The sequence below is a fragment of the Onychomys torridus genome, chromosome 15, assembly GCF_903995425.1.
Source record: "Onychomys torridus chromosome 15, mOncTor1.1, whole genome shotgun sequence".
Lineage (NCBI taxonomy): Eukaryota > Metazoa > Chordata > Mammalia > Rodentia > Cricetidae > Onychomys > Onychomys torridus.
The window spans coordinates 6,128,163-6,154,974 of NC_050457.1; the positions used below are offsets into that span (position 1 = coordinate 6,128,163).

At 41.8% G+C, this 26,812-nt stretch overlaps 1 protein-coding gene across 1 annotated transcript in view; it reads right to left on the reverse strand.

Moving 5' to 3' along the window:
* Positions 1–26,812, reverse strand: part of Adgrv1 (adhesion G protein-coupled receptor V1) — a 506,561-nt gene that overhangs the window by 313,673 nt on the left and 166,076 nt on the right. Inside the window, exons 66-77 of the mRNA XM_036207476.1 lie at positions 25,248–25,396; positions 22,740–22,935; positions 22,072–22,291; positions 20,055–20,291; positions 18,071–18,220; positions 15,852–16,325; positions 12,883–12,946; positions 12,655–12,748; positions 11,035–11,172; positions 9,636–9,730; positions 9,359–9,476; positions 7,113–7,284 (exon numbers count right to left, since the gene is read on the reverse strand). Of these exons, the coding sequence (XP_036063369.1) occupies positions 7,113–7,284; positions 9,359–9,476; positions 9,636–9,730; positions 11,035–11,172; positions 12,655–12,748; positions 12,883–12,946; positions 15,852–16,325; positions 18,071–18,220; positions 20,055–20,291; positions 22,072–22,291; positions 22,740–22,935; positions 25,248–25,396 (2,107 nt within the window). The remainder of the gene's footprint in view (positions 1–7,112; positions 7,285–9,358; positions 9,477–9,635; positions 9,731–11,034; positions 11,173–12,654; positions 12,749–12,882; positions 12,947–15,851; positions 16,326–18,070; positions 18,221–20,054; positions 20,292–22,071; positions 22,292–22,739; positions 22,936–25,247; positions 25,397–26,812) is intronic.

Here is a 26,812-nt window from a genome sequence, read left to right on the forward strand (position 1 = left end):
CAGTAAAACATTCCTTTTCATTGTGATGATTATAACATTACTTAACCACTTACTGTCAGAAGAACGTGTTGCAGTCTAAGGAAAGCACTGGCTGAAAGTTGAATAGTACAGATGGTGCCTACATATAATTAGAGCGGAGACAAAGGAATCTTCCATCAGACAAAGAAATGCTCTGTTCAAACAATGTGCCTGAAGTCTATTGAGAAACAGGACTGAAAGATCATATCGGAACCTCTCCAGACTCCCAAGCATGATGGGAGACCTCTCGTGAACCCTTTGCACGAGATAAAGCAACGGCCTCTCCTTGTGCGGCAGCTTGCACCTCAGGGTGGTCTTTGCCCTAACTGGTATAAAATTACTCTCTCTGGGCTCAGAACTGCTCCGAAGCAGGAAAGTCAAAACAAACAATACCTTACCTAAATATTTGTCTAAAGGAAATCTGCACCAATGTCTAAACGCGTCATTTAGTTTAAATAAATTTATTGAGGTAAGAGTGTGCCTGCTGTTTGTTTTGTTTTGTTTTTTCCTGGTGTTATAATAAATTAACTTGAGAAAAGCAACTTGAGGATGAAAGGGGTTATTGGCTCACAATTCCGGGTCACAATCCATCATTGTGATGGAGTCAAGAAGGTAAGAACTTGAAGCAGCTAGAGACATTACATCCACAGTCAGGGGTAGAGAGCATGAATTTGTGCATGCATGAATTAGTGTACACATGAATTAGTGCATGCATGAATTAGTGCATGCACACTGGGGCTAGGGCCTTCTCTCATTTTCACTCAGTCTAGAGACCAGCCTACAAAATGGTACTACTCACAATCCAGGTGGATCTCTCTACCTCAGTTAACACAATTAAGAAAACTCCTCACAGGCACGCCTCCATGCCAATCTAAGCTAGACACCGGCTCATCAAGACCTCCTTCTAAGGCCATACACTGTGTCAAGTTAACAGTCACAACTATCCGACTTCCTGAGCTAATCCTTATTTTGTATGTTTTGTTAATAGAGAATCTTGAAATAAATCATCCGGGAAAGGGTGAGTTGCCTAAAATTCAAAAGATGGGTTCGAACCTGTCCAAGAGATTGATTAGGCAAGTTAGTTAAATTCTTCCTAACTTGAAAATGAAAGTACTGAATAAGTGAGCTCTTGACAACAGGAAAAAAATGGAGTGAAAAGTTTTAAAGTTGAGGATGGAGAAACTAGACCGAGGGAGACGCCACTTTAATCTGTGTCCCTCTATGGACAGATGTGTTTTCTGTGTGTGTGATACTGTAACCTCCACTGGCGTTGGTGTGGTGACCTGCAGATGTCTGGACTCCTCAGGCTCCGGCCCGGCACCATCAGTCATCCCTTAAAGAGCTGTGCTGATAACCTGCATTTGTTATCATCACATCTACTCGGCCTAAACAGCCCTTCTGTTAACCCCTTGAAACCTCAGAGGCTGATCAAGGCTAAACAACCTACCCAGCCTTACCTAACTAATTACCAGACAAACTAAGATTTGAACCAAGGACTTCTGTCATCAGAGCTAAAACCTTGAACCGCCTTGCCGTGTGGACTGCTGAACAAGACTGAGACCATCTCTCTGGCAACAACTGCGGACAGTTCTTAGGCCAAAAGGTTAGGACTAATTGTATATGTCCGTGGGCACATCCGCAGAGGCTCTCAAACCTCATCACAAAAAATCATGGCCGCTGTTTCCTGGCATATACTGCTAGTTCGCCATTTATGAGAACTAGAAAGAATTCAAACTTGGGTAGCGAGAGCCATTTGAAGTAATAACATTTGTGAAAATACATAGAAGGTTACAGTGCTTTATTGTTTTCATCTTCTTAAGAACACAATCCGGGCGGTGGTGGTGCACGCCTTTAATCCCAGCACTCGGGAGGCAGAGGCAGGCGGATCTCTGAGTTCAAGGCCAGCCTGGTCTACAGAACGAGTTCCAGGAAAGGTGCAAAGCTACACAGAGAAACCCTGTCTCAAAATCAAAAACAAAAACCTTCATTTTAGGGTTGAGGATTTAGCTCAGTGGTAGAGCACTTGCCTAGCAAGAGCAAGGCCCTGGGTTCGGTCCTCATATCCGGCAAAAAAAAAAAAAAAAAAAAAAGAAAAGAAAAGAACACAATCATATTCCCCTCCTTTACTCCTGAGACAGGGTCTAATGCCCAGGCTGGCCTCAGACTGCATCCTGCATGCCTCTGGAGTACTACAATTAAAGATCTGTGTCTCCACACCAGAAGAGAGCACCAGATCCCATTGTAGATGGTTGGGAGCCACCATGTGGTTGCTAGGAGTTGAACTCAGGGCCTCTGGAAGAACAGCCAAAGCAGCCTCAAGCACTGTCTGCTCTTCCAGAGGTCCTGAGTTCAATTCCCAGCAACCACATGTTGGCTCCCAACCATCTGTAATGAGATCTGGCACCCTCTTCTGGCACGCAGGCAGAACACTGTGAACGTAATAGATAAATCTTAAAAAAAAAAAAAAAAAAAGAAAAGAAAAAGAAAAAGAACAAAGGTCTGTGTCTCTATATTCAGCTTTTCCTTATTTTAAATTTTCTTTGACTGAATAAAAATATGCAATCTATCCTTGCTTATGACTTGCCATTTAATAGCTGGAAAGATAATAGAGACATAATATTTTGAGAATGTTGTCTTTCTTACCTATCTAAAACATTCAAATATGATCTTGTGGAGGTGCTAGTTAAGACAGTGGTTCTCAACCTTTCTAGTGGTACAACCCTTTAACATAATTCCTCATGTTGTGGTGACCCCCAGCCATAAAATTACTTTAAAAATGCTACTTCATAACTGTAATTTTGCTACTGTTATGAATTGTGATGTAAATACCTGTGTTTTTAGATGGTTTTAAGTGACCCCTGTTAAGAAATCATTCAACGCACAGAGGAGCTGAGACCCACATGTTGAGAACCATTGAGTTAGGAGAAAGGCTATATGCGGTTAGAATTCTCTGCATCATCTGCCACATTGTGTCACCCCTGCAAAAAGACAAGCACAGAGCAACTGATCCCTGCTTATCTTACCAGCCCTTTCATGTTCCTGTCTTCCTCAGTTTCAGTTTGTGGGCACAGCCATGAAAAGTTAGAAGGGTGAGTGGGATTTAAGTGTTTTCAAGTACAGTACATGAGCTAGCGTTCTGAATCGTGAGGAATGAGCTTCTTATTGCCAGTGAGACACAGTGTTATGTCAGCAGCTGGAAAACCTCACTGGAGCAAGGTGAAATGCATTTACAGAATGGAAAATAATAACACAGAGTTCCAGATTTGTATAAACAGTGTTTGGTAGTTCTAACATAACTGAATCAGCCATAGTGGCCGGGCATCTGCTCAAAACCACCTCACTTGTAATTCATAAACATCAATCTCTAAAATGCTTTCTGATCAAACAATTTTTTTGAACCTTGGGCAATAGTTGATTAAATATATTAGATTAAGAAAAATTAGGGCCAGGTAGTGGTAGCACACACCTTTAATCCCAGCACTTGGGAAGAAGAACCAGGAGGATCTCTGTCAGTTCAAGGTCAGCCTGATCTACAGAGTGAGTTCCAGGACAGGCACCAAAGCTATACAGAGAAACCCTTTCTCAAAACACACACACACACACACACACACACACACACACACACACACACAAAAGAAAGAAAGAAAAATTAGGATGACTCTGAAATATGAAACCACTATAAAATAATAGAAAGACAAAAGCTAATGATATTTTTAGTAGCCATAAGATAATAATTTAATTTTTAAAAAACCTACAGCTTAGTAAGCAGTTCAAAATTAGTTAAAAAGGAAACTACAGTAATATCAAAAACTTTAAGTATAAAAGAAGTAGTTGTGGGTGCTGGTGAGATGGCTCAGCAAGTAAAGACACATAGGCCTGGTAACCCGAGTTCCACATTAGGAACCCAGTGAAAAGGTCAGAATTGGAGAGACTCCACTGTACAAAGATATTCTCTGACTTCCAGGTTAGTGGAGTGGCATGTGCCCCCCGATCATTCAGACATATAGCAATAACGAATAAAAATTTTAAAAGTTGTGTGACATCAGTGAATACTTACTGTTTTATTAATGTTAATATGTAGAATATAAATATAGAGATATTGAGGACTTCTGTTAAACATGTATTCACTTATTAAGAAACAGTCATCACAAATATGGTATATATTCATTTACATGTAGATATTAGCTGCTAAATCAATGATAACCAAGGTCCAGTCTGCAGAACCATGGAGGTTACATATAGATAAGGTACTGGGGGACAGGAAGAGCTCCCTAGGAAATGGAACTAGAATACTTACAGACAGATCAGGACAGGGGTGCCTGGAATGAGAGAATCAAGTGGAAAGGGGAAGAGGGGGAGAATGCGGGGAGGGACAGCTAAAATTAAGAGCCAATGTGGTAAAAGTTTCCGTGTGTGTGTGTGTGTGTGTGTGTGTGTGTGTGTGTGTGTGCAGACATGCATACATACACACACATATATGAAAGCAACCTAAATGAAACTGCCATATAACAGGGGAGACAGAGCATCTGGACATCTCTTGCCACCATATAAAGCTTCCAGTACTAGGAGTGTGTTACAACTAGTTGAGTTGTTGGCCAAAGGGGTCTGTCCCATGGGATCCCCCAAACAACCAATGCAGTCGCCTAGACTCATCAACTGATGATAAGGCCCCATTGTTGATGTCCACACCTTCACAACTCATCGAGCATGGAGAAGCCTAGCTGGTGCCTTCATAGTCTTCATCTTTACGTTCATTTACGTTCTAGCATCTTTGGTACAAAAAGGTGCTCTGCACACACCAAAGGAGGAAATAGAAATACTTACCCAGCGGTGTCCTACCTGCAAGATATGCTAGTCAATAGTGGCACAGAGCCTGTGAAACCAACAAACCTGTATCTGATTTGACTTAAGGCCCTCTCCACAAGATGAAATCCATTCCCAACACTGCCACCAAGAATCTGAAACTAGATAGCCACAGCCAGACAATACACAGAGAGTGAAAGACCTCAGAGCACTCAGCCCTAAATGAGATGCGTCCATCCAATCCCTCCCCTCAGGGACCAGGAAGCCCTGCAGACTAGGAGGCTGAAAGAGTGAAGGAGCCAGAGGGAATGGAGGACACCAAGGAAACAAAGCCATCAATGCACATAGGAACTCACAGAGACTGAGTGAGCATGCACAGGGCCTGCACAGGTCTGCAGCAGCTGGGGGCCCTGAGCTGAAAGGAGAAATGGACACACACACCCATCCCTGACCCAGAAGCAATCCACAATTGATAACCCCTTGCAAATGAAACTTTACTCCCCAAGGGAGTCTCGCTGGGGAAACAAACTACTCTTAAAGGTAGGCTGCATGTCCAGCAGTAGATTTTTTTCACTTTTTATGTTACAGATCTTTGCGTATATATTATGGCTTTCAGTTTTATATTTTTATGGGATTCTTGAGTGTGAAAATGAGTGTGTATCTGTGTCTATATCTGTTTCTTGTATCTTTTCTTGAAAGCTTTTTCTATTGTTTGTTTTGTATTATTCTGATGTGTTAGTTTTTGTCCTATCTTTTATATTATTATATTATATTGTTATTTTCCCTTAGAAGCCTGTTTGTTTTCTAATGAGAGACAGAAAGGGGGTGGATTTGCAAGGGAGAGGAGGTGAAGGAGCTGGGAGGAGGAGACGGAGAGGAAAGTGAAGTCAGGATATATTTTGTGAGAAGAGAATCTATTTTCAATAAAAAGAAAAATTAAAAAAATAAACTCATCATTGCTCTTTCTGCATTTAAGTAGTTAAAGGGCTTAACAAGAAAACCACATATAAAGATTTATTTCTAGGAAAAGCAAAAATTATACCAAAAATAGGAATAAGTGATTAGCGCCTGTGAAGCAGAAACAAAAACGGCCGGTGGTTGTCTTTCATACAACAGGACACTTGGGGAAGAAGAGCAGCCTGCTCTCCCACCCTACAGGCTGCCCTGCTACACACAAGGAGACAGAGAAGCAACCTCACACTGCAGAAGTTCTAACAGGACTCTTATAAACTTTGCTGGCACTGCAAAGTTTAAAGGATAAATTATTCTGGGGGAGAAACAGGGTACTGGGAAAATTACCCTTGAAGGCATGAATTAATAAAAAATATCATAGTGTACCAAGTGGATTTCTTGATCAGCACTTCTCATATGAGACAGCTGGAGGCAGGCACGCGGTCTCACAACCCACAAAAAGTGAAGTGGCAATTACCAGGGCATGCAAGCTTCAGCCATCAGAGGCAAGTGGTCCTTCTCAGTTTCAGGACAAAGAATCCACAAAATAGGAAAATATGTATGGAGACAGTGTTCGACGAGATTAGTAAAATTATGATGGCAATTCTCAAAAGGTGAAAGACCAAGGAGAGAAATGAAAGACTCAAATCTACAGTGACGCTATTTTAAAACAGGCTTGAGCATCACGAACAGCTTCAAGGCAGGTGTAGCTGTGTGTGTTGCCTCTGCTGCCTAACGTTTGTGGCTCATGCACAGAAGCCATTATGCTTTCGAACATTCATATCATAATCTGGTGGACAGGCTTTTATCAGATATTTTAATTTAATACATAAAAAATAAGACCATTTGAATGCTGCAGACTGTCTTGGCAGTGGGGTCAGTGTCTGCCTCCCGGGCCATGTGTAGCCAGAACCAGTGCTCATTTACCTGAGGATGTACCAAGCAGGCTTTCTGTGCCTGTTTTTATAAATCAGAACTGTACGACCCAAGAATCTCTGAAAAAAGAATAAATATCCCCTGTGTATAAACAGAAGAAGAAACATGTATGAATACGATAAGACCAAAGCTGTAAACAGTCGGAGTCAGTTAGAGATATGAATCTGGCCAACACACGGCGAGCGGCTGGGCCAAAGGTACCCTAGGAATGGCGAGAAACAAACACAGAAGACACTCTCAGCAAAAACTGACAATGGCATAAGTTTTACCTCTTAAATCTTTGGTCTAAAAAAGAGGGTTTGACATTATGGCTAGACATAATTACCACATAATGTGTAAGTTTCAGTAATGATGCTCTGAGGTGAATAATTCTGAAGACATGGTTAGCTGTCCATAGCACGTACCTTCTCCGGATTGAGCTCAAGGTGGATAAAGCATCTTGTTTGACCCACTCTGCAAGTTGTGACCCCTGCCACAAACCGGAGCTCATCTGTTAGGTTTAGCCCCTCTTTCTGGAGAATGGTGGCTGTTTGGTTAAGTGTGACTCGCCAAAAGACCTGGACATCTTCAAAGGCCCTGTGCACAAAACAAGGCCATGCAATACAGTGACAGAGTGACTCGCAGAGCCTGGCAGATACGCTAACTGTCCCTCCTCCCCGACACAGTGGCAGCACTTAGTGCAGGATGGACAATGCTGAAAGTGAGGAGCACTTCCAGCAGAGGAAAAGAGCACTAGGACTCATGGTCTCCATGGCATTCTCCGACTACACACTGGTCAGTGATGAACTGACACAGTGAAGAATGTTAAGTAAAATTCTTTCCATCCAATGCAACAAAAATGCACTAACAAAAAGTAGAGATAATCTCTGATCTCAAGTAAATAGGTATTATTTGTTTTTTTACGATATTTTCTCTGGACACTACTCAAAAATAAATAAATAAAAGCTATAATTATAACATTTAAAGGCAAAATGATGTCCTACTTTTACAGAATAGACCCCAGTGGAGGTATTAATGCATACACATGTACATGGACATACCAAGTACAGACATGTACTGAGCTCCCAAAGACTCACTACAAAATTCGCCTGCAAGGAAAGCTCTGATGCTCCCAGTGTCCCGGGAGCTCAGTCACCTTCAAAAGCAGGTAAGAGTCAGGGACAACCCCTGCTCCCCAGGTTAGGAGTCCCACAAAATCAAGCTACACAATTGTAACATATGTGCAGAGGGCCTAGTTCTCTGGCTGGTGGTTCAGTCTCTGTGAGCCCACGTTAGTTGGTTCTGTGGGTTTGTGATATCTTTGACCCCTCTGGCTCCTACAATCTTTTCTCCACCTCTTCTGCAGGATTCCCTGAGTGCTCCCTAATGTCTGGCTGTGGGTCTCTGCATCTGTTCCCATCAGTTGCTGGATAAAGCCTCTCTGATGACAGTCGGGCTAGGCACCACTCTATAAGATTACCAGAATATCATTAGGAATCATTTCATTAAGGTGTTTTTTTCTTTTTTGCCAGTCATGTTTGGCTCTATCCTAGGTCTCTGGACTGTCCAGCCTCTGGGTCCTGGCCTTTCAGGCAGTGTCAGGAGTGGGCTCCCTCTCTTGATAGCACGGGGCTCAAGCTGGACCAGTCATTGCTTGGCCACTCCCATAATTCCTGTGCCACCATTTTCCCAGTGTATTTTGTAGGCAGGGCTAATTGTAGGCCAGAGGTTATGTGGCTGTGTTGGGGTCCCAAGCCCTCCTCTGGAAGTCTCACCTAGTTACAGGAAATGGCCATTTCAGGCTGCATATCTCCCAGTGCTAGGAGCCTACAGGGTAATCTTATGGAGGAATATTTCTTAATTGAAAGTCCCTCTTCCCAATTGATTCTATCTTGTGTCAGCTAAAAAAAAAGGGGGGGGGGAGACTTCTTTTGCACGGACAGACAGCACACAGCAGTAGGGATAAAGCCCACTCATCTTCGCCATTGCTGAGCTCCTTACAATAACTGGTGTGGTCTTAGTGCTTCACAGTTGGTCCAAGCAAAAGGTAAAATTGCATTCTGACTTGCATTCTTCTGCCACCAGACTAAAACCTTCAGTGTGACAACGGATCTCCTTGTCTGTCTGCACCCACAAAGGAACACAGTGGTAGTAACAGGGTTACAATCAGTCCTCTTCAGAGTGGTTATCGTGATGAAGTGATGGCCTAAGTCATCTGACATTGATTTGCATGGTATGCAAAACATTCTAGGCAACCCAATGTGTTAAGTAATAGCTGGAGAACGACAGAATCTCTGGGCTAGTGGGGAGCTTTGGCTGTAAAACACTGGCCATCCTAGACTGCCAACCCAAATGTAATCCCCAAGATCCATGGAAGAAGAAAGTAACAACTGAAAGTTGTCCTCTGACCCAACCATGCCATCGTAAGGGCATGACCCCCACAGCATAAACAATAATAATAATAAATATATTTTAATTAAAAGAATATATATTTATTCTGAAAAACTAGCTTGCAGGATACCTTCTATCAACATTCACTCTACCTTCATCATTCTGTATGAATCTTAAGTTCTGTGTACAATTTCAGGATGTTACATCTACACACTCACATGCATAAGCATGCACACACACACACACACACACACACACACACACACACACACACCCCTACCTGTTTGGCTGCCTTGTGATAACCAGGTGCTGTCTGCTCTTACCAGCTCCTTCCCTCAGTTCCAGACCTCTTTGGGATTCCTCACTGAAGCCTATGATGCCGTTGTGGAGGTCACTCCCTGAAAAGGGAAATGGAAGGCATTAATAGATTGAGGAATTTATGCGTCCTCCAGCGCCACAGTAGTCTTGATAGCCCAGAGCGTATAAATGAGAAAGTAACATGTGGGAGGTGAGAGCTATGATTTTTCAATAAGGTTTTTCTACAAACATTCTCAAACAGGACAAAACAAGATACAGGGCAAAAGCCCTCAGACCGAGGCTGGACATGTGATTTTCTAAAGCGACTCCACAGCACGTTTCATAGCCATTGGCGCTTTACATCCCCAGAACACAAGCTCCCCAGAGCAACAACTGTTAACTGGCAGCTGTGAGACCAGGGCACGAGAGTGCCAGCACATGGCAAGCACTTAGTAAGTGTTTGCCAAGTAAACAAACCATGTAAGTAATGCACCTTCCTCTAAGAGGGTTGACAGCTTATATCACACACTTACTTCTCTGCCGCAGAAAAAAAAGAGAGAATGATTAAGCAAATCCTGAGCATCTGAGTGTTACAAGTCCAGATAATAGGAGGTTATAAAAACCACTATGCACACACACACACACACACACACACACACACACACACACTCACACACACTCATTCTCTCTCTCTCTCTCACACACACACTCATTCTCTCTTTCTCTCTCTCTCTCTCTCTCTCTCTCTCTCTCTCACACACACACACACACACACACACTCATTCTCTCTTTCTCTCTCTCTCTCACACACACACACGCACACTCATTCTCTCTCTATTCTCTCTCTCTCTCTCACACACACACACACTCATTCTCTCTCTCTCACACACACACACTCATTCTCTCTCTCTCTCTCTCTCTCTCTCTCTCTCTATTTCTCTCTCTCAAACACACACACATACACACACACACTCTAAACTACTGTACATGTTGTCTCATTCTGAGTGTCCCAGCCTTTCAGTGTGATCCTAGAGCAATCTGCCTCAAAAATAACTTGAGGTTGATCTCCCAGCTCTGAGGTGTAAGGAAACATGGACACCATGTGTCATGGACATCCATGTGATAGGCTACATTTGTCCTCACTCTTCCTGTGTGCTTTTTTTATCAGCTACATTTCAAATCTTCATTTCATCCATGAATCATACAATCACATCAGAATATTCGTTACTTTTTTTTTCTCTTTGGAAACAATTGTTCCCACCCCAGTGTTGTTTCTCTTGTTTCTTGGTAGTTTAATTTCCTGTTTTCCTTTGTAGGGCCATAGCAACTGATGGGGTCTAATTAAAATTCTCTGGTCACATCTACAATAAATTTGAGCTACATTTGTAGTAAGGTGATTCTGGATGTCCAATATACCAAATAGATCTAGTACCTGGCTTATTTAAAGTGGGTTCTAACATCTAAATTGGTTGAGGATAAGAGGAATCAATAAAGGTAATGATCTAATTAAAACAGAAACATTACTAAGTATGGATGCACCGAGTGTATTTTGCTGTGGTCGGCGGGCTTTCACGGAAATGCTGGCGGTGAGAAAAACCCTGAGATGTAGAAAAAAAGCAGAGACAAGAGTCTGACGCGCACGCGTCCCACATGTGTTACTGGCCCAATTTAGTACTTACAGCGGCGGGTCGGAGGCTAAATTCACAAAGGGAACGACTTGTGGCGCGTGTGGGGAAAGGGAGACGCCAAGGTAAAATCGCCGCCAAGTCCGAGTAGAGCCCGGCCAGATAGCGTCCCCTGTTCAGTGGACATGCACGGTGATGGTATCAGGTGTGCTATGACACATGGTATTACTAGACTGGAGTCTATCACATCCTGTACAAATGAGTGTAGCCGCGCAGAAACACTATGGGCCTCAGGCCATTACGTGGTGCAGTGCCGAGGGGCAGAGCAAAGACCACGCGAACTAGAGAGAGTATTTGCGGGCAGAGCCTGGATTTCAAAACTGTATAAGGCGGCGCCACAGGACAGCACCGTGGCTATCACATGCACAATGGGAACAACCAGACACAAGATAGCAGAGGTCGTGGGCCAATAGACATCCCGACCACCAAAGAGCACGCTGTCAACCACCTAACCAGGACTCACGTCCTCTCCATTACTTGGTAACTAATGAAGCACTGCTGGAACAGCGAGGAGCCTCCAGAAGCTGTTTGCACTTCCACTGGAGCGAGTAGGCCACACTGACTGACAGCTATTTTGGCTCTCAGCCATGACCATATCTGAATGGCTATAGAAAAGGGTGTATTTTAGAGTGCGGTGGGTTGGGCATGAAGCTGTAGAGGCGGCAGGCAGAATACTTAATGGGTCCGAGAGAAGGTTAAACTATCTTCCAAGGTAGAGAGATAATAACAAATAAATTAAAACAATGCTAACAGCTTGCAGAAGTATGTGATATGCTAAGACAACATTGAGAATTCCGCAAGAGGTGTTACCAAATAAAACTGTGGATTAGGAATGGGTGAGAATGTAAAGATGATAGGGGAATAATTAAGGAGAGCGGCGGAGAAGCAAGTGCGAGGGTGGTCAGGTTAGAATAAAGTAAGATCGGTGAAGTAAAAGATAAGGAGGAGTAGTATGGGTGGAGACGGGGGGTAACGAGTCAAAGTTGCGTGACCTAGGAAAACACTAAGGACAGGAAAGGAGTTACTTCGAGTGTAGCTCATGCGGTGACATGCGGATTGAGAAGACAACAGTAGCACAGTGATACGAGCGGGACGCATTCGTCCAATTGGCGGGCTATACACTGTGAGTCGCGTGTGGATATAACTTAGTGGTGCACAGCGAGGGTGAGTAGTTAATACCCATAGGGGGCTATAGTGCACACTATTGAGATTGCCTAAGAACAAACCTCAGAAAGTTAGGCCAGTGTTCCACCGACACCAGAAGACTCACACAAATATTTCGAGACGCGAGCTCACATAACTGTATGTCCGTCTATGAGAAGTGCGTCGATCTGCACATATAATCTTTGAATCTTACTCACAACTAACAACCAGCAGTCCGCATGTATTGTGAAATCAGATTAAATACTACTAGATATGCAAAATGTAAATCTAGCAACTCATGTAAACTCGCCACTTGGCTAAAACTGACCTCAATTGAGTCATGATGAAGCGAACTTCTGATCTAGCCCGTACATACTCACAATATATGCAGAACAACGCATAAACTCCAGTTCAGTAAGAGGATTCAGAAAGTAAAGTCAATACAAGTTACCGACCAGAAGAGTCCGTCTCCAGATGATGAAAGGGCACAGCGCGCCTAGACACAACATCTTCCATATGCGCGAAGCTATTGTAGTCGATGGGTGCTATATGTGTGGAGTGGCAATAGTGAGATCTCAGTGATACGATAGAGCATACTCGTCTATGTAGCGATCAAGGTGCGGAGCCTGGATGAATCACATAGAACATAGGCTGCTCAACTGGTGGTATGCAAGAATACCCAACTTGATGGTGTCTGAGAGCTGGAAAAGGAGGACAGCAGGCCGGAGGGATAACGTGGAGAGCTGGAGATAGTTGCATTGTGAGTAGTTGGTCCAGACGAAAATAGCACGGAATAGATACAACACAAAAAGAAGCACCCGACTGAGCGGGTGAGTACATAAGCAGAGATGGAGCGATCTGGTGGAGTGGGTCAAAGAGGGTCATGAGAGAGGGGAAAGATATGGGGATAGCGGGGAAACATGGTCTGTTCACCACGAAAAGGTTGTAACGGTTAGATTGTAACATGAATGGGCTACAGACCTCGCTGATTATGTGGTTGACCAGCGGGATTAGGCGCTTATTACATATGCCATACCACAGATGGAGAGATATGATCAATTTCATACAGAGTGCCATAGGCCCAGTGATATTTGTGGGAGGTATCACTCCAACTAGTAAGAGAATGATATAAGTATAGAAACTGTCCGAGGGGCCGCTGGTGGCGCGGTCCCCCGAGAAAAACCAATAAAAGATAACAATTTAATTTTAATGGCGCCCTCCAACAAGCAGGCCCTATAGGCAATTTCTGATAATGACATCTAGTGCTCTAAGGGAGGCCAGCCGGCCACGACGAGATTACTGAAAGTGGCTCAAACAATTTTTACAAATGAAGGTGTCCCCACACCAAAATCAAGAATAGCAACAATTGAAGTGGTGGATGAGGACCAGGAGTTCGACGATCTTTCCTTGTTCTTAGATGCTCTTAAAGATCAGAAGCCACTGCACATTTGAGCTCATTTGAGCAAAGCCCTCCCTTCCACCCAGCAATGTAGAGCAGAGAGAAGTTTGTGAGAACTCTTATAACTAAACCCTCAAATTTTAAAGAAAAATGAATTATGTGCATTGCAGGTAATATGGAAGATGACCATTGGGGAAAGTCCTATTTTAGGTTCACATGCATGTAAACCTTTACTCTAGACACTTTCTTGAAAGATCAACCCTGAGTGCTACCAGTCTGTCACAGAAGTATGGACAGCCTATCACTGCTCCTAACTATGAAGAAAACTGACCCTTCCTCTTCCAGTAACCATCAACTGTCAATAGCTCCTCGGCTAGTTGTGGGACTTTAGAAGCCCTTCCCTTTTGCATTGGGATTTTGACTGGTTAGATCATGTATAGGACTTGTGGATATAACCACAGTTGCTGTGAGTTTGTGTGGGCAATGGCTCAGTCATATCAAGAAAACAGTTTCACGGCAGTCCTTCACTACCTCTGGCTCTCACAATCATTCCAAACATCTTCCTCAGTGATCCCAGAGCCCTTGGTCCGGGGTGATGTGGAGAGATGTGTTGTTTAAGGGTTTCCTCTGAGACGGAGACATTCCCTCCTGCAGGGGAGCTCCTTAAGAAGGGAGGTGAACAATTAAATAGCTCCAGGAAGTCCCTGAAACTAACCAGTTTCTTTGGGCCCCTTCTTCCCAAGAGTACGCAAGCCAAGCTACAGAGAAACCTCTGAGCCTAGTATAACAGCTGCCTGGAAGAAGCAGAATCAGCTGAGCTTCCTGGAAGAGGTGTAAGTCAACTGAATCGCTTAGAAAGGACATTCTGAAACCATTTGAGCTGCCTGCAGGCTGAGCAGTGTGCTCCAGGTTCCCAGCTTTGGCGATGAAGCTTTCTTTGAGTCATTTCTACTCCTGTAAATAACCCCTCACCTGATAAGTGAACATGAGTCTCATTTTTCCACATCCTTTTATGTCTTCTAGTCCTGACATTTTTTATGCACAGGATATAGAATTTAAAAATTAACAAGTCAGAGCCATACATGAGTCAGTTTCCCACAGATCTTCAAAAATGCAGGAACAACTGTGAAACCAATGCCTAATCAAAAGTCTATTTTCCCCATTCATTAAAACAACAAAAATAAAGACCCAAATGTAGAAAAGATTAAAAGGTTGCATGATGTGGTGGTCTGAAAGAAAATGGTCCCCATAGGCCCATAGGAAGTGGCGCTATCAGGAGGCGTGGCTTTGTTGGAGGAAGTGTGTCACTAGAGTGTGGGCTTTGAGTTCTCAGATGCTCACACCAGGCCTAGTGTGTCTCACTTTCTCTTCCTGATGCCAGCTGATCTGGATGTAGAACTCTCAGCTCCTTCTCCAGCAGCATTTCTGACTGCATGCCACCATGTTTCCTGCCATGACAATGGACTGTAAGCTCTGGAATTGTAAGCTAGCCTCCATTAAATGTTTTCCTTTATAAGTGTTGCTGTGGTCATGGTGTCTCTTCACAGTAATAGAAACCCTTACTAACTAAGAAATGTGGGAAGTACATATTCTTGTAATAGGCATGTGAAGTGGTGTAACTGTCGTGGATCATAAATTTATATGCAACTTAGATGACATGAATGGAAAATTACTATATTTCCCCATTAGTGTCTCATGGGCTTCTTTCTATCATCTTTTGGCATCATTGTAAGTAATTCTGAAAGCTGTTGTTTGTTGATTGGATGTGCATTAATTAAAATGTAGCTTCATGCTCATTAAAGCTTTTCCATTTACAACAGCTCTGGGTTGACCCATGGCATAGATCTACAATGGAAGACATGTCATGTTATCTACAATTCTTCAATTCTTCTCCAACCTCCCCTAAACTGGGCATGTCCGCCCACCTTCAGGCCACTTCTAGCCATTTCTTAAAGAACCCTTAACAAAGTGACAAGTCTTGCTTCTCTATTCTAGTCCTTCTTTAGCTAACATGGATAGACCAACGTGATTAAATGGAAACATCACTCTGGTGCTTGGCCTGTCTCTGAACTGCTTGGATTCTCCCAACGGCTTCACCATTCTTCCACTGAGACAATACACTCCCTAAGACAGTTTTATGATTACCTTTACATATTGAAATAAGCACGTCAGTGGATCAGGAAGAACACAAGGGCTTTCCCAAAGGGGTTCTGCTAGAACTTTCAGGAATTTGAAGAAGTGCTACAAACCTGATTCTTCAAAGGCACCAAGTCTACTTTATATCTGGTGCCATCTTTGATCACCAGCTGTCTCTCTTCGTTTTCAGAAGCAATGGGGTCTTCTTTATTATCAGACAGTATTTGAAATCTAACAGCCACATCACCAAACGTTCCAGCAAGGCGGGTGACGTTCATCTGGATGGACCTAATGAGGCTCTGCCCGATCAGTACCGACTGATGATCTGAATACAGGGCCAATACACCATGCGGGTCGTCATTTGCAGACACAGAGAACAAGGCGGTGCATTTTTCCAGGTCCAGCTCTGCACCTCCCTCTACAGAAACAAGCCGCACAGCATATTCTTCCTGCATCTCAGGTATATCATCTGGCAGCAAATGGACATCAAAGCTTGCTTCACTCTCCCCATCAGCAATGGGGAAAAATCCACTGGTGAAAAGAAAGTCTCCAGTGATATCAAACTCACTGCTGAGCTCCCAGTGCACCTGGCATGAAAAGAAGAAAATCAGCAGTTCCATAACTCGGCCTGTGGAACAAGAAACCTCCCAATTATGTTTCCTCTGTTTCATGCAAAATGGAAATGTAAATTATATGTTGTTACATTTAGACAAACTTGGAAGTATATACTAGTTTGGAAAGTGCATTAACTCCTTTCATATAGAATATGAAGGACAGGGTGTGCTTTAATCTTATTATTGACCTGCTTTTAGAATAAGGGTATGATTTGAAAAGAAGCAGGCAAACTCTAATGTGCCAGTTCCACACATACACCAGTGTGTGGACCATACACAATATTTCAAGGCCAACAATAAGTATATGATATATCCTAAATCACTCCTGGACACACATCTGGAGACCTGCAGACTATACTGTAGAGATTCTTGCACATCCACGTTTTTATTTGTGGATGTTTTTATTTGCATGCAAGTTTAAGAGTAAAGTTTCTAAAAGTTACTGCCTCGTTCACTATAGCAAAGAATTGGAATCAACCTAGTTGTCTATTAACAGATGACTGGATAATGAAATTCTGGTGTGTGTGTGTGTGTGTGTGTGTGTGTGTGTGTGTGTGTGTGTGTGTGTGTGTGTGTAAAGAAAATGAAGTTAAAATTCTGCAGGAAAATTGGTGAACTTAGAATGTACAATATCAAGAGAAGCCACACAAGCCCAGAAAGGAAAAACAGTGCACACTTTCTTTCATATGTAGAAACTAGCCAAAAATATATGCATATATGCAAACAAAAGTACATGGGGCTACAGTATAACATGAAAGAAAAAAACAAGAAATGCTAATTATTGGGGATGAGGAAGGAATGACTATGGTCATGGTCACTAACTATAAAAGAAGATAAAGATCGAGTTCCTCCAGTTCTGACTCTGTCACAGATTTTTGTTTTTGTTTATTTTGGTGACGGGTAAGTGTACAAAATATAGCTGAAACTGAAAGTATAATATTTAGTGTGATGCTCCATTTTTAATGCTTATTTTAACTGTTCATTGAGTCATATAGACTTTAGGTCAAGTTAATTTTGGCATGGATATTTTTATTTTCATGCAAGTTTAACAGTTAAGTTTCTAAAAGTTTTCAAAGTAAGTTTATAACTCATTATTTTTGTGTTTTCTTATTAAAATAACATATAAAACAATAATAATTAATCATTACTTCACAAGTGTTGTCACTAGATCACAAACTTTCAAATAAAAAACTAACAAACCTAGTTAATCTTCAGTTCAGAGGAGAGATGAGGTGTTTAGGGAAATTTCACAAAGTATAAAACATATGACAGTTTGAGCAAACAGACCACCTTATCTGTTAGCCAAAAGCACCAAAGCAGGATTCACCAACAAACACAAGATATAGATCTTCAGAAAACATTTGCTTCCATAGAAACGTTCTGTGAGAAATAAGGCCTTGACAAAGATAATAAGCAATTTACAAAAACACTGAGGGCTTCAGAAGGGGAGTCAAGAAAACACAAAACACCTCAGGCCTTCATAATAATGGAGATGGTTGGCTCTGCTCCTGGTACCAAATTTAATTTAGAGAGCACATCCAGAGCCGGTTCTCACTGCAGAATGCAAAGGCACTAAGCCTCTTAGCTCCTCTGAAAACCCTAGTAATTTCAAGTCAGCATAATCTTTAATTCACTAGAACGTAAGATTTCTCTGTCCCCTAATCACATATGTGAGGCAAACTGATACTCATTCAGGAAAATCAAAGAACAGCCAATACCGTGATCTCTCCAGACCTGCCTCTGGCTCTTGTGACATGGAAGGAAATGAGTGTGGGTCCATCTGATAGTGGTGGCTCTGAATACGTCTTCTTAGATAAAGACTCTGGAGCAAACTGAACGACTCCGTTCGGATCACCAAACTTTTGTACCTAACAAACATTAACAGGACGTGAACAGAATATAGAAAAATGATGACAAAATCTAACAGGTTAACCTTGGCAGAACCAGAAGGAATTCTACACGGAAGCAGTACTTGAATATAACCCTAACAATCCATTTGATATAAAAAAAAGAAAGAAAGAAAAAGAAAATCTTCCTTACTACACTTGACTATGGTCTGGATCAAATCGGTTCTTATTCTCCAAAGATAGAATCAATTAAAGATGGTAACTCAAAGAAAGCAAAGGGGTAATTGTTTCATGCCAGCATTTTATTCACCATAGACCTCATCCATCTAGCCAGTGGCACCGTTTACATGCTTCCTATGATACAGAGCAGACAGAGACAAAGGCCCTATGGGCAGTAGCTGTTCCTTCTGATGCTGAGGATCAAGCTCAGTGCATGTTTCACCACAGAGATACTCCCCAGCCCCCACACTGTTTAATACTGTACAACACACAGGCAAGGATACGGCGTTAAACTGTCTGGTGAAACTCCATTCTAGATAGCGCTGTGAAAGTACTTGTAGATACAGTTAGCTTTTGAGTCAGTTGTTCTAAATGAAACATATTACCCTCAATAATGCGTGTAGATCTCACCCAATCAGCAGGAAGATGGAACAGTAAAGAGGGAAGATTGGAACTCAGGAGCCATGCATGACTTTCCTGGCCCTGTCACATGGAATACCAAGACAACTGCAGCTCTTCCATGTTTCCTGCCTACTCACCAAATTCATGCATCCCTCCCTCGTCCCCTCCTTCCCTCCTTCCCCTCTCCTCTCGTTTTCCGTCAACCCTCTCTCTTCCCTTCCCCCATACATGGTATATATGCATGTTTGTCTGTGTGTGCTTACATATGCATACTGTGTGCATACGTGTATGTGCATGTGTGTGTGTGCATGCATGTGTGTGTGCATGCATGTGTGTATGTGTTTATGTGTGTGTGTGCATGCATTCATGTATGTGTGTGTGCATACATGCGTGTGTGTGTGTGTGTGTGTGTGTGTGTGTGTGTGTGTGTGTGTGTGTGTGTGTGTGTGTGTTTCCCTTTGGTTCTCTTTCTCAGGAAACCACTAACAGATCCAGACCCCAAACAGTGTTTTCAAAAATGAAATCTATCCCTTCTCTGTACTGTCTTTAGAATCCAGTACTTCCCCCAGCACCTCCCCTCTGCTGACTGTGGAGTTCCTATGAAAGACATGGAAGTCAGGTCAGATCCAACCACTGTGCCACGTGAAAAGACCTTTAGTCTGACTCACAAGGAGGTAATAATTTTGAAAAAGTTTGATGACAAGATATTCTGTTTACCACAACATAATAAATATCTCATCTCTAGAAATGTCAAATATTCTCCACATGCCAAAGTTTCTCTAAAATATTCTATAAAATGTTAGTTATAAGTACTTTAACATTCCATTAAAATTTTAATAAAAATTATCAATAGTGAAGCTGCTATGAAATTAACTAATATAAAAGTAAGAATGTTTGACTTATGAGAACTACTAAAACCTCATGTTATTGTTTGTTTTGAGACAGGATTTCCTGTATACCAGGCTGGCCTCAAACTCACTATGGAGCAGAAGCTAACCTTGCCTCCACCTCCTATGTGCTGGGATTATATTATAGGCACACATCACCACATGTGGTATTTCTGGCCTCAAACCCAGGGTTTCATGCATGCTAGGCAAGCACTACACAAATTGAACCCCATCCCCAGCGCCTTCTGAAGGTTTTAGTATTTCAGTTCTGCATCAGCATGTCTCAAGCAATAGAACTAATTTTCTACTAAATCCCAAACTTTTTCAGCGAAGGCATCCAGACTTACTGTTATTGCAACAGCTTTTGCTCTGGGGTCTAACTTAGCGTCTTTTGAAGGCTTCAGCTGAACAATGAAAGTCTCTTCAACTTCAGTTTCCTCGTGAGGACAAATGGTAAGAATGATGGTTCTGACCCCGCCTTCTCCCTCTCCAAAATAGACTACGCCACTCACAGGGTCCTCAATGTCTCCATTCTGCGGTGGTAAGGCTTCCTGAGAAGTGGGCCCTAGGATCTCCCAGCTTACCTGAAAGGCACATCGAGTTCCAGTAGATGATCAATTTTAAGCAAGGGATTTTTTGCAGTACAAAGAATACACAAATATGAAACTATTCTATGATACATTGGGCTAATTCCTGGTTTATCTGTGCTGAAATAAAAAGGATGAAAAATCGTACCTAGTAATTTGTAATATCGTACCTAGTAATTTGTAATAACAGATAAACAAAAATGTATTTTAAGTATTTATGTTACAAACACATAAACACTGGTAAAGTTATAAGACCAACACTTTCCAGCATGTGCTTGGATCCTGCCAATCAGAACATGCTAGAATAAGACACCAAAACTGAAAATTCTGCCTTGTGCAGATTTTCCTGAATATACTTAAATTCCCATTGCAAAAATGAGTACAAGTGTTCCTACGTTTGATCAGAAAGTAATATTTGGATTATAGCAAACATAGCTTTAGGTTTCTATAATTCTAATTTGTATAGTTTTTATATCCTCTAGAGGGAAAAGACCACATGGTTCTTTTCACTTATCACTTTCTACCTCAGCAGCACTGGACTACTCCCTCCCTGTGGAAACACCATGCCTCTTCTTTCTTGCCTCACCTGATGCTTACAGGACTCTCACCTTCCCAGATTTCTTCCCTCTTTATTTCCAGCCTTCCTTCCTCTGATCCCTGTAAGGCAGGAGCCCATAGCTCAGCTCTATATTCCTCACAAGCTAGCTATATCACAGTCTTGTGGGGTCAGCAGCTCCCTACACAAACACCTGCTGTGCCTTGTCATCCCTGGTCACCTAACAAAAGCAGACTCAGCCTTTGTGACCCTCCAGGGACTTGTCCAGCAGGATCTGAAATTAACATGTGCAAAAGCAGAATTCTTAAATATTTACTCCAGCTATAAAATTTCATAAGACTGGTACCACAGTCCAGCTGCTTCTAGGAATCATCCATGACTTCTCTTCTTCAGTCTCCATCTTTAACCCAACAAATTGTCCACATCTTGTCCTCTCGATCTCCATCACTCATGATTGAGTAAAGGATGGTGGCTCCCAATCACCCTTCCTGCTGGCACACTGCTCCACTGACATCTTGACAATCCATCTTTCATGTGGCAGCTAAAAATAAGCTATGCCAGTGAAAACAGGGTCATGTTTTCTCTGGCTAAGTCTCCCTTAATGCTCTTTCCACTTGTGATACTGTCTTGAACTGGCCCTGGATCAGTCCTAGGTCCTATGTGACCAATGACCTGTGCACTGTCTGATCCTTTCATTGAACCCCCAACCATGTGGACTTCTCCCACCAACATGTTGGGCTTATTCTTCTGCAGGATCCATTATTCCTATTTCCCAAACCATTGCATGTTAGATAATCCAGGTCACTTGGTCCATGTATCCCAACATTACAAGGAGAATTCACCACAATCATGCTTTCGTTTAAAAACAAAAACAAAAACAAAAACTGTTTGCTACTATTCAAGTTTAACCAAGTGAGCACTGTGAAAACAGAGACATGTCATTTCCAAACATGTTCTCACCTACTGAACTGATTGATGTTTATCAGAGTCGTTCATTCACTGCCTAATTTGCTGCTAAGAGTTCCTGAAAACAGAGGTATGGCTTATACACTTCTATAGACGTCGTCAATCTTAGAAGCCACTTAACACTTACAATGCAATTAGTAAATACTAAAAGTAAATAGATAAGTAAATAAATGAGCATATCTGGGGAATACAAAATCCAACATCATGTATAACACATCGGAATTACTCTTAACCCCATAGGAAGAATGATTCTACCTGAATCTCTCCCAAGAGTCCTCCAGTCCGCTCCAGAACCAAATGTAAAACCATTGTGGAGCTGGGGTTAGGAATAGAAAGTTTGCTTTGGTTGAGGAATCTTACGACGCCAGATGGAGAGTCCCTTTCGGTAATTGTGATTTTGCTCACTAGGTGGTGCCCAAGGACTGCTCCACCAGTCACTCCAGAAAGCAGAATTTCAAACTGCTCCTCAAATTCCCTGCATGGCAAGAAGGATCAGCCTGTGAGTCTAAACACATTAAAATGCTTGTAAAACCCAAACAGCCAGTCATTTTCCACATTGGCCATACATATTCAAAGCACAGCAGGCACACACTAGGGAGAGGGTGTTCGTTCGGCACTAACACAGACTCCACATGAAGCTCTCACATCCCAGGCGTTAGATTTCTTAACTGTGGGAGGCTTCAGAATGTGGACACAAAGATGCTGCCACATCTGTACCAGACCATGTAGGGAACAGAATTTTCTTTTAATCTGAGGGACAAAACGAGGTATACAACCACAGTGTCATCCTCTTTCCTGGTCCTTGATCTCTCTCAAGTGTTGTTTCTTAGCAGGAACGTGCATCATCAGTGCAAACATGAGTAAAAGTTAGACCCTGGTACGCATGCTTCATGTAGGGCCACTCTGTGTCCTGTATGACCAACCTGTCATTGTCATCGGCGATGGAGACATTTATAAAGCTCAGATTCTGCCCATGCTGAAAGGTGACTGAGCTACCGTGCAAGACATAGCCTCCTGGAACAGCAGAGTAACCCTGGGACCTGAAATCAGCTGACACATGTCCATAAGTTCCGCGAAGCCTCAACACCGGGATTGTGATCATGTGGACATCTTCCTCCACTGAAACAGGAATGTAGAATTCGCTGGGTTATTAGAAAAAGCAATTAACTTTTACATGATACACCCAGACTGGACTAGGCAACTCAAAATGATAGTCCAGTACTCACTTCTGGTTTGCACAATTCATAAGTGAAATTAATGAAAGTTTTAAAAATTAGCGGAAGTTTTGTCACTCATATATTTTAATGATGAATATAGTTTACATATGTTGAAATTTAGAGTGATTAATTTTTTAAAATGTAAGCAATCTATCCAGTCATTAGTATGGGCATTCTTCCTCTTCATGCTATGTACAAATAAGAGGTGCTTGCTTAAGACAGTGGTAGATAAACACAGGGTGTGTATAAAAGGGAAATATTCTGGATACTTCTACATATTTAGCTGAAATACAAATAGTGTACATAAGGGAGCCTTACGATATTTCTATCATGGGGTATTTTTCACATTTATAGTGTGTGTGTGTGTGTGTGTGTGTGTGTGTGGTGTGTACTAGTGTGTATATGTATGCATACACAGCACATGTGTGGTGCTCAGAGGTCAGATCCCTTCCTCCACCAGCTGGGTTTCCAGGATTGATTCCAGCTTGTCACACTTGACAGCAAATTCATTTACCCACTAGGCTACCTCAATAGCCCTTGTATGAATATTTTTAAATCTACACATATAAACTATTATATTTTTAATCCTAGAAAATCAGAAAATATCAATATTAATGTTTGATTTCAATTTAAAAATTCAAATTCAAACCTTAAACTAAAAAGTATTCATTACTAAAATTTCTCCCCAAAACAATGAATTAATGAGTAAATAGAAAAATATCATATTTATTTCTTGATGCAAACATGCAGCATCACTTTACCAGTAATGGGCTGAAACTCAACAAAACAGTTTATGTGTTAAGCTATGGCTTATCCAAAACGTCCTCAGAAAGGATGCAGAAGGTGGTTCTGTTGAACTTTCAAGACAGCTAAACAAAGAATCTGGGTAGAGGCAATGAAGCCAAAAAATTATTTGCATAAACAAGGTAATTTGTTTATTTTTAAATTATATAGATATAATTTAATATATATTGTTTCTTGAGACAGAATTTCTTTGTGTAGCCCTGGCTGTCTTAGAACTATCTCTGCAGTTCAGGCTAGCCTTGAACTCACAGAAATCTGCCTGCCTCTGCCTCCTGAGTGCTGGGATTAAAGGTGTGAGCCAGCTTACTTTAAATTATATATATAATATTATATATATAAAACAATATCCTAGAAAGTTGGTCCTCTCTTTCTGCCTAGAAAGGATATAGCCAAGGATTCTGTGTTCCGATTGCACATTAACGGGGAACTGAGACACTAGCAAGCCTGGTAGGAACTGAAGACAAGCTCAAGACCCAGATACTAACTGCAGCTACAGTACAGGAAAATGTTCATTTCAATAGTGATTATCCACTAGAAAGAAAGCAGACACTAAGCTTTGATCACATAAAATTAAATTTACATAAATTCAAAAAGTTTTCTTTAAAAAACATTTTAGATTTACTTAATTTTCACTCATGTGTCTTTGCATGTGCAAGTTCCCCAGAAGCCAGAAGAGGGCATTAGATCCCCTGGAGCTGGAATCACTGGCAGTTCTGAGTAGCCAGATGTGGATACAGGTAAACCAAACTCCAGTCCTTTGCAAGAGTAGTGTGTGTCCTTTGGTTTCTGTCAACTTAACACAACCTAGACATTCCTGGGAAGAGAGATTTAATTGAAAAGATCTCACTGTAAGACTGGCCTGTAGGCAACTCTGTGGGGTGCTATCTTGATTAATGATATATGTGTTAGGGTCCCAAGCATCGTGAGTGTTGTCACCCCTGAGCAGGTGGTCCGAGGTAATATAAGAACGCAAACTGAGTAAGCCGGGAGGTAAGCCAGCAAGCAGCGTTCCCCATGGCTCTGGTCAGCTCCTCCCTCCAGGTTCCTGCCTTGAGTTCCTGCCCTGACTCCTGGATGGTAGACTGTAAGCTTGAAGATGAAATAAGCCCTTTCCTCCTCAAGCTGCTCTGGCTCTAACACACTTGGCCATCTTCCCAGCCCCTTAACAATGCTGTAAGCAGACCTACTTTAATCATCCTTAAAGTTTGTTTAAACATCATTTTTTTTCTAGATCAAGTAACCATTTGGCTTTGTAAAATACAAAGAGACTCAAGACTACCTAAAAGTAACTGAAAATAACTTTTTTAATGTAGAGATATTTTTGTGATCAGACAAAAATGCATATGAGAACCCAGATTCCTATGTAATTCAGAAAATGTTATGACCATTAAGACACCCAACTAAGCTTACCTGAGATGGCAGTGTACTTTGGATCAAATTCAATGATGCCCTCTGCATTATCATTTTTCATTATTATGATTTGAACAATTGAGATGTTTCCAATTTCAGGAGGTTGATCTATCTGAAGTCCATTCTCTTGGATAGTGAAATCATACCCTCTTGCAAAGTCATAGGAAACAGAAATGAAAACATAACCAAATAAAATAACAAACATACACCTGTGTAGCAAGGACACATGGTCTTCCTAGCCCTATGCCTTAGTTCTAGTAAGTAGCATACTGCTTCATTTATGTTGAAGTACCACACAGTGAACCTACAGCCTCATGCATGCTGGCAAATGCTCTACCCCAGCACTATAATGGCCTTAAATATCCCCAATACTAAGGCTATCTTGTGTGAAGCAAGGTTTTTATGTTGCTTCCAAGTGTTGGTGCTTACATGAAATAAAGTCTAATTTTATAATACAAGTCTGGAAAAGATAAAAATGATAAGACTACAAGGAAATATAATTTAATTATAATCAATATCCTTCAATCCAGTCCTCCGCTTACTTGGATAACAATAGATTTCTGCAAAAGACGTTTTCAGATTGATGTCACTCCCTTCAACAAGCTTTGACTTCCAGGACTCTATAAATACATTTCACTTCCTAAAGTAAAAGAGTTTTTTAAAAGATACTAAACAATTCCAATCCTTCTTTCAATTCCAAAATTCTTATGTGGTATTCAACCTAGAAGGGTTGAAAGCTGTAAATAAGATCGCACATGAAGCAAACTTGGAGAACCAAGGGTTATAACCTTAAATGGGAGGAGCAATTGTCCTCATCAGCATCCTGAGATCCCCTCTGGACTGGTAGATCTACTGACTTGGAGAACTGAGGGTTATAACCTTAAATGGGAGGAGTGACCATCCTCATCAGCATCCTGAGATCCCCTCTGGACTGGTTGGCTACCATAAGACCTACCAAAGCAGGAGGTCTCTAGGTAAGAGGCAAAACAGGAAACACATTGCATTCTATTGCTTCCTTTTCATTTCAAAGGAAGCCTAGTAATTATCTGCAAGCAAAAACTGTTGCCCAGAATTCATGTGGAAATTTATTTCTGGAAGAGTGGGCGAGAAGGCAAAATCTACAAGTCCTAGTTAATCAAAGGCACAAACATGCTAGCATAGGCGGGGAGCCACTTCTCCCAAACTGCAGTCATCTAAGCAAGACTGAGCAAGGGAAGGAACTTAATTCCCATGGCCAGATACTGAATCATTTCTTGATGTTGATGTGAACTCAAAATACAGTTTCACCTCTCTAGGGTAAGATAATGCATACTCTACCCAAGTTTCTGAGTGAAATACTGGGTTGGGAAAAATTTGAAGCATGATATTTATATGTGTATTGACTGGTTGTGTGTCAATTTAACACAAGCTGGAGTCATCAGAGAGGAAGGAGCCTCAACTGAGGAAATGCCTCCATGAGACCCAGCTGCCAGGCATTTTCTCAATTCATGATTGCTGAGGGAGGAGGCACCCCATGGTGGGTGGTACCATCCCTAGACTGGTGGTCCCGGGTTCTATAAGAAAGC